This window comes from Cyprinus carpio, chromosome B17 (assembly GCF_018340385.1).
Source record: "Cyprinus carpio isolate SPL01 chromosome B17, ASM1834038v1, whole genome shotgun sequence".
NCBI lineage: Eukaryota > Metazoa > Chordata > Actinopteri > Cypriniformes > Cyprinidae > Cyprinus > Cyprinus carpio.
Genome location: NC_056613.1, coordinates 10,962,515 through 10,975,671, shown reverse-complemented (window position 1 = coordinate 10,975,671; position 13,157 = coordinate 10,962,515). Strand labels below are relative to the sequence as shown.

The 13,157-nt window shown below is 36.1% G+C and overlaps 1 protein-coding gene across 1 annotated transcript; it reads right to left on the bottom strand.

The window, feature by feature from the left end:
- Nucleotides 1-1,232: 1,232 nt before the first annotated feature.
- nphp1 (nephronophthisis 1) lies at nt 1,233-9,362 on the bottom strand. The gene is given in 21 exon segments (XM_042742187.1): nt 1,233-1,595; nt 1,692-1,736; nt 2,155-2,234; nt 2,416-2,504; nt 2,506-2,520; nt 3,156-3,258; nt 3,326-3,402; nt 3,495-3,577; nt 4,096-4,206; nt 4,535-4,609; nt 5,313-5,441; nt 6,099-6,193; nt 6,392-6,476; nt 6,821-6,863; nt 7,028-7,119; nt 7,664-7,765; nt 7,861-8,101; nt 8,255-8,373; nt 8,591-8,651; nt 8,759-8,823; nt 8,929-9,362. Coding segments are annotated over 21 exon segments (2,025 nt in total). The 5' UTR covers nt 8,995-9,362; the 3' UTR covers nt 1,233-1,346.
- Between the last annotated feature and the right edge of the window lie 3,795 nt (nt 9,363-13,157).

Sequence of the window (13,157 nt, the reverse complement as noted above, 5' to 3'; positions counted from 1 at the left end):
ATAGATGATTGTTTGTCCTGGTGTGTAATGTCAGAGTAAATTATTACAGGTCACTCTTTTTTAGGTAAACTATTCCTTTAAGGCACAAATATTGGTGATAGACATTAGCATGTTGCTAAGCTAACCACACCCCTGCTGAAAAAACCAGCAAATGCTGGTAAGGTATGTTTTGACACTGGAATGCTGGTCTATGCTGGTTTGAGCTGGTCCTTTGCTGGTTTATGCTGGTCCTTTGCCAGCACATGACCAGCTAGCATCAAAGGACCAGCATAAACCAGCATTCCAGTGTCAAAACATACCTTTAAAGAATATGCTGTTTTTTTTTTCAAGAGTGTGCTGTTTTTTTTTTCAAATGGGTATTGAGTATGTTACTAATATTTTTTTTGTAAATTACTATTTTTATCAATACTCAGAAGTACTGAATGAATATAACACATTTCTCTTGCCTCATCTGCCACCTTGAATGATTTTTTGTTTCTGTTGCAGTGTTTTCTGAGATTGCTTTCTTCACAATATATAGTATGTACAATGTAGTTAGCTACTTTTGCTAGTGGCTTGACTGTAGTTTAGCTACTGATTGCAAGTAGTTTGTAAAACATATTGATTAACCAGTATTTGGATATTGGGGGAACGCATCCTCTCAGTATCTACAGTTTTGTGGTTGCAGCAGTACTTGTGATTCACAATAGAGTGAATACAGCACAGAAACATGTTATGGGTGAGCAGCTAACTTACATAATACAGTACAAGAAGATTAAACATTCAGTTGGCACATTATCACACCTCTTTCCATCAGCGATACATTGTCTTCATAATAATAAATGCTGATTCATGTCTGCATCTTCATAAGCATCTGACACCACACCTAAGAATGGCTGGGCGAGGCAGTGTGTCAGACATGGAAAGAATGGGAATAGGTTTTTAAGTGTTTGACTTGCTTTACAGGAGTGGAATATGTTTAAATAGGAGGCTTGTATTAAAGACAGAGAGGTGGGTACTTAAACCATGTAGTTATGAGTTTGTGTGAGAAAATAAATGAGAGAAAGAAAGAGGGAGGAGTTGTATTTAGGAGGTGTGGTACTTAAAAATAGACCATTATTTAAGGTACGGGAGGTCATGCGATGCTTTACAAACACATGGAAGAAAAACACAATCACGCACAAATGCTGTTTGCACAGTATGGCATGATTTCCCCTTCAGCATAACTGTGAATGAGCTTTCTGGGCAGGGTATGAGAGATTAAACAGTTTTATTTATATGTTTAGTATCTAAATATACATTTTTAAAAGACTAAAAAATACAATCAAACATTTTTGGAGGACCATGTGATACGTCACTCGCTAGACTCAGTGCTGGGCACTGCTGATGAGGTCATAGGTGACCTGTGAGATGTCAAAGGCTTGATGTGAACATTGAGAGGAAAGCAGAGTTTCCACTGAGGTTTTTTGGGAAGGGCTGTAGATAATACGAGCACGTTGAGATTCCACTTCCTCATCTGCCCAGCAGGGAGCAGGCATCTCCGCAGAGTACAACAATGGAAACACGCTGCCCATATAAACGCTCACAAACATCTGCTTCAACACATTAATATCCCTCTGAAATACACAGAAACACACATTGCATGTAAACAGCATGAATAAACACATTAAAACAATACTGTGCCAGTCGTGTGACTCTCAGACACACTGTACCTTATCAGATCTTCTCAGGTTAATCTCTGATTCGGTCCATGATTTCTGTAAAACAGAAACAGTTTAAGTTTAGTACTTTTGATAACATCTACCCCATTTATAACATTATACCCCCTTGTATATAATGGTATATTTTTGTCCCCAGAAGTTAATTTAAATAGTAAACAATTAAAACCCTCTTTGGCTATGTTCTCAACTGGTAAATAAATTAAAATATTTTTAACAGTAATTTATTTTATAGTTAAATTAAATAATTAAGAATTCATTTTAAATTTTATTTTATTATATTTAATAATATTATTATCTTTAATAAATTCTAAAAATGCAAAAACTTTTCTTGTAATGGTAGGGTTCAGGTATAGGGTAGTAACTATACTATACTTTTATATATAGAAACAAAAATAGTAATTACTAAATGAGAAAGCGGGCAAGTAAAAGTGTGCGTTTATTTGACCAGTCTCACCCTAAATGCATCCATCAGGTCTGGCTGATCTAGAACATCAGGGAAGGGTGTTAGAACCGAGCTGCAGATCAGATCTAGGTAGAACACAGAGCCAAGCTATTTACATTCTCATTTACGTTTTTAATTTACATTTGCTAGATACAAAGAAATTGTATATAGTGTTGTGATGTGACAGAAACCTCTTATGCACATTAGATACACATCAAGCACTAAGACAAAACTAAAAAGATCTAATGAGATGTGTGTGTGTGTTTGAGTTTTTATTGTTTTTTACTTTGTGAATTATGTGAGATTAAGGAGGTATTTGCCTGTATGTTGCCAGGAGATGTAATGTGGACAGACATCCTACTAGTGTCTGGCAGCAGACTTTATTATAATTGGTGAAAAAAAATATTTAGTAACGAGACCATATTTGCTTTTTCATGAATATTTCTCAAAAAACGCTGTGGAACCCTACCGTTGACAATGGAAACTAAGAAACTGTTCAAAAGCTTGGGATCTTTTTAAAGAAATTATTATTATTATTATTATTATTATTATTATTTAGCAAGGAAGCATTCAATTGATAAAAAAATGAGAGGCATATAAAAAGATTTTTATTTCAAATAAATGCTCTTCCTTCGAAGCTTCTGTTCATCAAGGAATCCAGCAGAAATGTATCATAAAAATTTAGCAGCATAACTGTCTTCAACATTGAAAATAATACAAAATATTTTTTTGAGCAGCAAATCAGTGCATTAGAATGATTTCTGAAAGATCATGAGCCACTGAAGACTGGAGTAATGACTGACAAAAATTCAGCTTTGCCATCACAAGAATAAAATTAAAACGAAAAAGATATTTTGAATTGTAATAATATTTCACAATATTACCATATTTTTGGTCAAATAAAGACAGCTTTGGTGAGCATAAGAGACTTTACAAAAACATTAAAAGAATCATACTGACCCACATTTTTAAACATTAATGTACTGTATACTCTAGTGTGTATGCATTCTTACTTCAGAAGCTCTCTGCTGCGTGTGTTTACTGATTTGAGCTTAACAACAAGTTTAGGGATCTTCCTGGCCAGCAACATCTGCTGAAACACACCGGTAGGATATCCTGAGGACAGAACAGAAGAGATGAGTTTGTTTGTGTGTGTGTATATATTTTTGTAAGAAAATGTTACCTCTTTTGGTAGATGTGGTATCCATATCAGTGTCTTTCTCAAATGGTGTGCCACCATGGACAGTGAGCTCTTGTGTCCTGCACACACATGCATATAGTTTGTAAGTATGTAAGGAAAAAAAATAACTGCTATGCATCTATCATATTCTAATAAGTGAATTAGTGTGTACCGTAGAGCAACAGGGGCTCCACTTTCATCAAACAGTTTAAGGAACGCCCAGCCACAGCTGAGGTCTCCTCTCTCCCCTGTGGACTGAAAGAGAGCACAAACATTTTTACCAAAGCAACCTGTTACTCCTGCGCAAGGAGATTTTTGCTGGATACTGAAGGAAACCTTGAAGATAGTTACACCACTTTATTCCATTAGTAAAGTGATAGTTCATGCCAAAAAAATAAATTGTCATCATTTACTTAATCATTTACAGTTGTTCCAAAAATTGAGAAATACAATGGATCTCCAATGAACTCCAGTGTTGTTCCCAGTGTTACTCAAAATATCTTCTTTTGCGTTTCACAGAAGAATTATCTTTATATGTTTGGAATGACTCCAGATTGAGTAAATGACAGAACTTTCATTTTTGAGTGAAGTATACCTTTAATAGAGATTATTGTGTGTGTTTATGGAAATATGTGAAAGGGTAAAAGATAAGTGATCTTTTATCTTTCAGAGGTTAGATGAAGGTCGTATGTCCTCTGTGATTAGAGTTGGGTGGTGCTGTGATATGATTGTTTAAATGATAAGAATTTTTATTGCAAGAAATAGTTGCTCACATTCCTTATGTAGGTTACACCCAATTCAAACAGAATTCCAAGATCAGGAGATTCAGAATCACAACGCAGGAAACAGTCTCCATCCAGTAGACAGGGCAGCATCCCAGTCATCTGAAATACACACACAGGGAAAAACGGTTATATTACATAAAAGTATATACAGTGAGGTGAGACACTGGTGAAAATTCTGTATTTTTAATTTCATATTTTTATTACAAATTATATTATCAGCATCACAATTTGTGATATGTCTAAAGTGCAAAATCTTAAATATTTTCTATTCATTATAAATAACAAAATGTCTGTTTCAAAATGTCAAAATCTTTTTAAAACTTTCTTTATTTCTAGGTTTAAATCAGATTTCAAATCCCAGATGTTTAATGTGGCCTCAGACTTTTGTTCATGCATTTGCACGTGTTTAAGTGTAGCTTAGTCTTACCCGTGGAGAAAAGCTCCAGGTCTTTGGGCTCTTGGAGTTGTAAGTAGCTCTGACTGTGTGAATGTTACTCAAAACCTGACAAGGAAAATTTTAAAGTAAACTTAAAAGGTGGAAGAATGAGTGAGAGAGAAACAAAGGCACCATGTACACTGCATTTGTGTCACATGACACCTGTTTGCAATTAACGTTGGGAAGACAAATGGGTTTTGAATGCGTGTTAGAATTGTTCTGCCGTTTACAATGACTTGAGTGACTCATTCAGAAACATCAAAGAAAAGATGAACTGTGCACAATGAACGCTGGACATTACACCATAATACTCCAACATTTATATATAAACATGCACTGAAACACTTTCTGGTTCTCTCCTAAATATAAAATTCCTGACGATAAGTAATCAAATAGAATTAATGTCCACAGTGTGCAGAAAAAAATCCAGAGCTGTGAAAGACAAATATCATACAGAAACCAAGTAATGATTAAACTGTTAACACTCAAGACTCAAAAATGCCATAGTATTTTACACTCATGCTTTTGGATTGCAACTGTATTAATTCAAGCACCCAGATGTTAATCCCATGATGCTTTGTTATTTGGTTTAAGCTTTAAATGGTTCCACCCTGATTACTGTTCCACATGAGCAACACTTAATTTCAGATTCAAATCAGGAATCATTAACTCAAGCTCTCCATGAAACATTTGTATGCAAATCTCTCTCTTTTAAGATCATAAAGGGTCAATAATTCTGGTTGTAGGGGCAGCAGTGTGTGTGTGTTACCTGGGTTCCGTTAAATGCACAGAGCCGAACGTGCCTGCTGAGAACCTGTAACCCGACCCCGGGGGGTGGGATCATTCGACAGCTCCACAGGGTCAGGGTTAAACTCACTCTAGATGGCCGGCCGTGAACCTGGGCAAATACACACATACACATTCTTTCTTTCTCTATATACTACTGGTCAAATGTTTCGAATAATTACGATTTTTTTTAAATGTTTTTGAACGAAGCTTCTTATGCTCACCAAGGCTGGATTTATTTGAAATATTATTACAATTTAAAATAACCATATCTATTTCTATTTCTAAACTGTAGTCTTCAGTGCCACATGATCCTTCAGAAATCATTCTAATATGTTGAATTGCTGCTCTATTATTTTTGGTGCTCAATTATTAATTATGGTTCTTATTAATATTATAAATGTTAATAAAAAAAATTTTGCATCTTAATATTTTAATGGAAAATGTGTTTTATATTTTTTCAGGATTCTTTGATGAATAGAAAGTTCAAAAGAACAGAAATGATTTGAAATAGAAGTCTATACATGTATTTATTGTTTCTTTTTAAACAATTTAATGTTTACTTGCTAAATAAATCGGATCTCGGTTTCCGAAGGATCACGTGACAATGAAGACTGGAGTAATGGCTGTGGCAAAAATGTAAAACATTTTACAATTTTAAATTGTGATCACTAATTGTAATTAAACTTCATAATATTAGTTTTTTTTTTTTTTTTACAAATTCAGGATATTAGTAAATGCAACTAGTGTGTGCTTTCCAGTTAGGTACCTTGCCTGTGTCTGGGTCCATATGGAGATCTTTAAAGGAGAGTTGTGATTGGCTAAGCTTGGGCTGAATGAAGTGACTTGCTCTATAAGATCTCCCTGCTTGGCACAAACACACAAACACAAGAGGTATACATATGATACAACTGTAATATATTGTTATAAAATCTGAATTTTTACTAAATCTTATAATGTAAAAAAAATCAAATAAACTGCATTTTAGGTAACTGAGCTCTTTAAAGACTGAAAATGGCATTTCATCTATAGGTTTTGAAAAATATAGGGACAGGTAGTGACCTTCCTCTAGGAGTCTGGAGAGAGTGGAGGGTCTGAAGCCTGGTGGGATGGCACCCATCGCTGAAAGCACATCAGTAGCATCTATCTGCAGAAACAACACACAAACACATTTCACTATGTGAGGCTGCTAGTTAGAAAGTAATGATCATGTGTGTTATAATTAGTGTTTTGATTATTAAAGGGATAGTTCACCACAAACATTGAAATTCTGTCATCATTTACTCCAGTTGTTTCAACCCTGTATGAGTTTTTTTCTTCTGTTGAAAAATGTTGGTAACGATGGATATGGATGGATAACTATTTGATTACCAACATTCCTCTTAAAAATACAAATAAAAAAGGGTTTGAAACAACATGATGGTGAATAAATGATGACATAATTTTCATTTTTGAGTGAACTTAGGGTGTAATTATCTACATAGCATATACCTCAGTAACAGCCTTCCGCACTGTGTCCCAATTGGATGTTTTGCTAGTTGGACAAGAGACAGTATTTGATCATTTTCTTTAGTAAATGCTGCATATGAATTTAATCTTCTGTTTAATTCCTTTCAACTTCAGAAATTGTGAGCTATATTATACACAACAAAATATGAAAACAATGCTGCCCTCTAGTGGAGAGAGAGGAAATATCACCTGGACTTTATGTCAGGATCCTCCTCTTCCTCTTCACTCTCCCCCTCATCCTCATTCTCATTCTTCCTCTCACTATCCTGTGGAGAAGACGTCTGAAAATGCACAGTTGAGGTACATTTACAGATGCAATTTATCCATGTCAATGATCTATACACAGATTCCTAAATGACTGCAAATTAGTATTTTTATTTTGTTCATTCAAGAGTTTAATTTGTATATTTATAAAAGTGCACAGACTACACCAGTCCCGAACTGCTCTGGAATATGATTTAGACAATGTAAAAGTATATCATAAAGATACATAATATGCATAGTGTGACAATTGACACCATAATACTGTAAAAAATTATTAAAGCAGTAAACTGCAGGAAAACAGTGTTTAAATGAGATTTGAAATGTTGTTTTTTCCTCCAATCTTTATGTCAAAATTTACTCTAAAAAAAATTATCAATTTGTGCATATAAAAAGCTAAAGTGAATTAAAAGACAAAAATCTAGGTTAAGTTTTGTTTAAACCATTTATGGCTTTCCCCAATAATAAAAAACACTGTTTAATTTGTGAACATGAGTTACGTGTTATCAAACATTTACACTGTGCATTTAAATGCACTCACATTGCCTGTGATATAATGCGCACCTTCAGGAAGGTTTTGGGCACCAGGCCCTTCTGGCCTTTTGAGTTTTGAGCCAGCCACCATCCATCCTTATTCTTAGAGAGAACTTTCAAAACCTCTCCTTTCTGAAACAACACAAAAAAAAGCCAAATTGTACGGTGCAAGAAAATAACCTGAATTCAAGTATTCAACACCTAAAATAAAATGTTATGACTGTTACCTGGATGCTGAGGTCCCCTTCTTCCTCTCCCGAAAATGCACTGAGAGCAATGTAGGAGACAGATCCCTGTCCTGTGGCAGTTGGACCGATATCCTCATCACCACTGTCAGCATTATCATCATCATCATAATCATCCTGTACTTCTTCTTCAGCATCTTCATCCTCAGAGCTCTCATCTTCCTCATCACTATTTTCCTCCTCGCTCTCCTGATCTCTCTGGGACGAACTTGGTCCAGCCGTCCTACGTGGCAATTAACATTATAAAATGTTATCTAAATTATTTCATATGGATAAATGCTGATCTAAAAATGGTTTGTTTGAATGCATGATAACGTCTCTGGAATCTGTGCTGGTCAGGTGAATAAGATCTGTTTGAATGAATGAGGTTACATACTGATCACGAGGCTGCAGCTGAAGAGCTAGAGACTGTAGACGCTCATATAAAGTCAACAAACGCTTCTCCTCGTCCCGCTTACACTGGTCATAATTCCCCACTGGAGCCGGCTCATCTGCCTGCACACATGGAATTCAGCATAATAACAGCAGGATCTAACATGATACATTGTATAGGGTTCAGTAAACTTTCATCAAAAAAGGAGAGAAATATACATAGTTTATATGTTCAAGAAAAAAAATAATTTTAGAAATATTTAATGTTTTTTTTTTTAATAAAATGTATCAATGTATGTGAGATGAAGTAACAATACCAATACACAGACATGAACATTACTTTAGATAATTTCTTCAGAGTCTTCGTAATTTCCTCCACTTCACGCTGTAACTCTTTGCACCTGAAATGCAACACCATTACAAATCACCGCAAAACAGAAACTATGCGCTATTTGACCTAGCTGATGTAGAGACGTTCAAAAACAAAACAGAGGGAAGACGTCTTTACCTCTCCAAGGTCCCTGTCCTGTCCGACGCATCTGGTTCAGCAGCATCTCGCACCAAAGCGTCCACCTACAGGACAGATAACAGTGATTAGAGGTTTAATATCAAAACCAGTGCGCACCAGCAAAAGAACAAACATTTCATTCAATCAATTAAATTTCATTTATCATCAACCTTTCTCTTGATGTCATCCGTTTCTCTTTGGACCGTCTGAAGAGGTCCTCTCCTTCTCGGAGGCATCTTCTATTCGTCTTCAACACAAAATTTGATCATGCACGGTATTTTAAATGTGTGATTTGATGAAACGTCCCAGTCGTGGTTTAACAAAACACAAAGCATCGAGCGCCATGACAGACGCTCCGGATAATGTTGCTAAGATACTTCTTCTTCTTGTACGATTTAATGGCGGTTGACAAGCAAACTTATGGTGTATTACCGCCACCAACTGGACTGGAGTGTGAAGCATTTACGGGAGAGAAAGAAAGAAACCGGTCTTCAGATAACTAGGAATTTCTGTCATAATACTTGTCTGTCCTGAGGCAAAACTTAAAAGATTTGATTTAGTGAAATTAAATACTCCTATGTTTCTCAGTTTCTATATACTAGGTATATACCAGGGGTAGGCAACGTCGGTCCTGGAGTGCCGCTGTCCTGCAGAGTTAAAAGATATAAAGGTAAAGTTATATACGTTAAGAGACTTTAACGCGCCGTTGTTATTGCATCATCACTGCGCGCGAGAGAAATTTGGCTAATCTAGAACACTTTTTTTATATTTCTTACTTAACTTAAACTGAGTCCAATAAATAAACGTATTAAAAAAATTATTAAATGTACCATTTGCTATACAGTTATTGATAACGTAAGAGTAAGAATTTGAAATGCTGTCATTTATAGATTTATGTATTCTTGGTTTTCGTTACGTCCGTATTCAGTGTGTTTTATAATTGTGTACGTGTGTGTTGGATGTGGTTTTGTTTGCATGCTTTCTGTCTCTCACCCTCTCTCATCACGAGACAGGTGTTCCAATCAGCTGTGTTCAATCTGGTGATGCCCGGGGTGGTTGGATGATGACGGGAAGGAGTAGAAATAAAAGAAGTGGTGGATCTGTGAAGAAAGCAGAGAGGGACTTCTTTCCCCCACAGTTACACAGATTCAATTGTTTGATCGATTTCTGAGTAAGTGAAATCAGGACTTTGTTGTGTTCTTGAGCAGACAGAGAACTGAATTTATGTAACATTTATATGTTGAATATACAAGACATATATCTCAGTTCCTGCGATGCAGTTTTATGACAGAAAGCCCATTCATTTCCATTTTGGGCTGTGACTATAATCTGGTAAAACAGGTTTCTTGGAAAAGTGCTTCTGTTTAAGTAAATAAAAATGCATACAGAAGGGGGAAAAAAGTTTAAATCAGGGACCCCAACATACAGGTGCATCTCAATAAAGTAGAATGTTGCGGAAAAGTTCATTTATTTTAGTAATTCAACTCAAATTATGAAACTCATGTATTAAATAAATTCAGTGCACACAGACTGAAGTAGTTTAAGTCTTTGGTTCTTTTAATTGTGATGATTTTGCTCACATCTCAACAAATTAGAATATGGTGACATGCCAATCAACTAATCAACTCAAACACCTGCAAAGGTTTCCTGAGCCTTCAAAATGGTTTTTCAGTTTGGTTCACTAGGCTACACAATCATGGGAAAAACTGCTGATCTGACATTTGTCCAGAAGACAATCACTGACACCCTTCACAAGGAGGGTAAGCCACAAACATTCATTGCCAAAGAAGCTGACTGTTCACAGAGTGCTGTATCCAAGCATGTTAACAGAAAGTTGAGTGGAAGGAAAAAGATACACAACCAACCGAGAGAACCGCAGCTTTATGAGGATTGTCAAGAAAAATCGATTCAAGAATTTGTGTGAACTTCACAAGGAATAGACTGAGGCTGGGGTGAAGTATGAAAGCCACCAGCACACAGACGTGTCAAGAAATTTGGCTACAGTTGTATTCCTCTTGTGAAGCCACTCCTTCCCAGACAACGTCAGAGGCATCTTACTGGGTAAGGAGAAGAACTGGGACTTTTGCCAGTGGTAAGTCCTCTTTTCAGATGAAAGCAAGTTTTGTATTTCGAAACCAAGGTCCTAGAGTCTGGAGGAAGGGTGTGAATTCGCTTGAAGTCCAGTGTTAAGTTTCCGCAGTTTGGGGTGCAATGTCATCTGCTGTTGGCATTGTGTTTTTGAAAACCAAAGTCACTGCACCCGTTTCCCAAGAAAATTCTGGAGCACTTCATGCTTTCCTTTGCTGACCAGCTTTTGTGAAGATGCTGATTTCATTTTCCAGCAGGATTTGGCACCTGCCCACACTGCCAAAAGCACCAAAAATAAATGACCATGGAGTTGGTGTGCTTGACTGGCCAGCAAACTCACCAGACCTGAACCCCATACAGTGGGGTATTGTTAGGAAAATGAGAAACAAAGACCAAAAATGCAGATGATCTGAAGGCCACTGTCAAAGAAACCTGGGCTTCCATACCACCTCAGCAGTGCCACAGACTGATCACCTAGGCCACGACTGAGGGTAATTAAACAAAAGGAGCCCCTACCAAGTATTGGTACATGTACAGTAAATGAACATACTTTCCAGAAGGCCCAACAATTCAATAATTTTTATTTATTTTTTGTATTGGTCTTAAATTCTAAAGAAGTGCATTGGTGGGTTTCTGTTAAATGGACCCCAATCATCAAAAATTGAACCAAAGATTAAATATTCAGTCTGTGGCAACGAATTTATTTAATACACAAGTCTGTTGCAACGAATTTTATTTAATCCACAGCTGTTTAAATAATACACAAGTTTAACAATTTGAGTTGAATTCCTGAAATAAATGAACTTTTCCACGACATTCTAATTTATTGAGATGCACCTGTATTTGACATAAATTACATATTCCAGGTTTCTTTTGAGATCCACATTTAAATGAATAGTTCTGTGAATTATATTTATAGATTGTGGAAAAATTCAAATACATTATAAATATGTTAAGGTGTCTTAAAAGCACATTCTCTGATTTGATTTTGTGTTTTTTTATTTTAATGAAATGGACATTTTTGTTTTGTTCTTATTTTTTTTTAGCTCCTAAAGTTTGCAGACGACACTACAGTCAGCGGTCTCATCCAGGACAGTGACGAGTCTGCTTACAGACAAGAGGTTGAGCAGCTGGCTGTCTGGTTCAGTCTTAACCTGGAGCTGAACACTCTCAAAACGGTGGAGATGATAGTGGACTTCAGGAGAAACCCCCCTGCACTCCCTCCACTCACCATCATGAACAGCACTGTGGCTGCAGTGGAGTCATTCAGATTTCTGAGAACCACCATCTCTCAGGATCTGAAGTGGGACAATCACATTGACTCCATTGTGAAAAAGGCCCAACAAAGGTTGTACTTCCTTCGCCAGCTGAGGAAGTTTAATCTGCCACAGGAGCTGCTGAAACAGTTCTACTCATTCGTAATTGAGTCTTTTTATTTGCTCTTCAATAACTGTTTGGTTTGGTTCAGCTACAAAATCAGACATCAGAAGACTACAGAGAACGATTCGGACTGCTAAAAGGATTACTGGTGCTCCCCTGCCCACCCTTCAAGAACTGTATATAATTAGAGTGAGGAAAGGGGCTCAGAAAATCACTCTGGATCAGTTAAATTCAAGTTAAAGTTATTTTTAAACTCTTGCTTTTTAAACTCTTTTCATTTCAGAGATTAAAATGACAGTAAGGTAAGGGAATAGTTTATTTTCTAAGGTAATGTAATTGATGTAATGTTAAGTTTTATGTACTTATGCAATAAAAATGTGCAATAACCTTATATTTATTTGTTATCACCTCCACCCTAGTACATCCCTGCATCTCACTCTATTCTATTCCATTATCGTCTATAGCACAACTGTTCATATAATTTATTTATTTTTTGGATTTATTTTGCAATATTTGTCTTTTTTTATGTCTGTGTGTTGTTGTCTCTGTGTCCTGGAAGCTTATGACACTAAAACAAATTCCTTGCAAGAATACTTGGCAATAAAGCTCTTTCTGATTCTGTTGGATCAAACATGAGCTCAATGGCACAACAATAATGTGCAGATTACTTTTTATATTAATGAGTCAACGGTTAATAAAATATTTCATTTATTTCAAATGACAAAGTAAAAGCACAGACATGGTAACATGATTTATGGCTTGAACAAACATTAAAGGAAAAAACCTTATAAATACAACATTCTGCTGAGTTTTTAAAGTCCTTGAGAAAGTTGTACTGCTTTGCTCCAGCCTGTAGATTGTGTCTTTGATCCAAGGTTGATCCTGCTGGGAGCTGAAGAGGTGCTGTTATGGACTCCTCAATCTGTCTGTT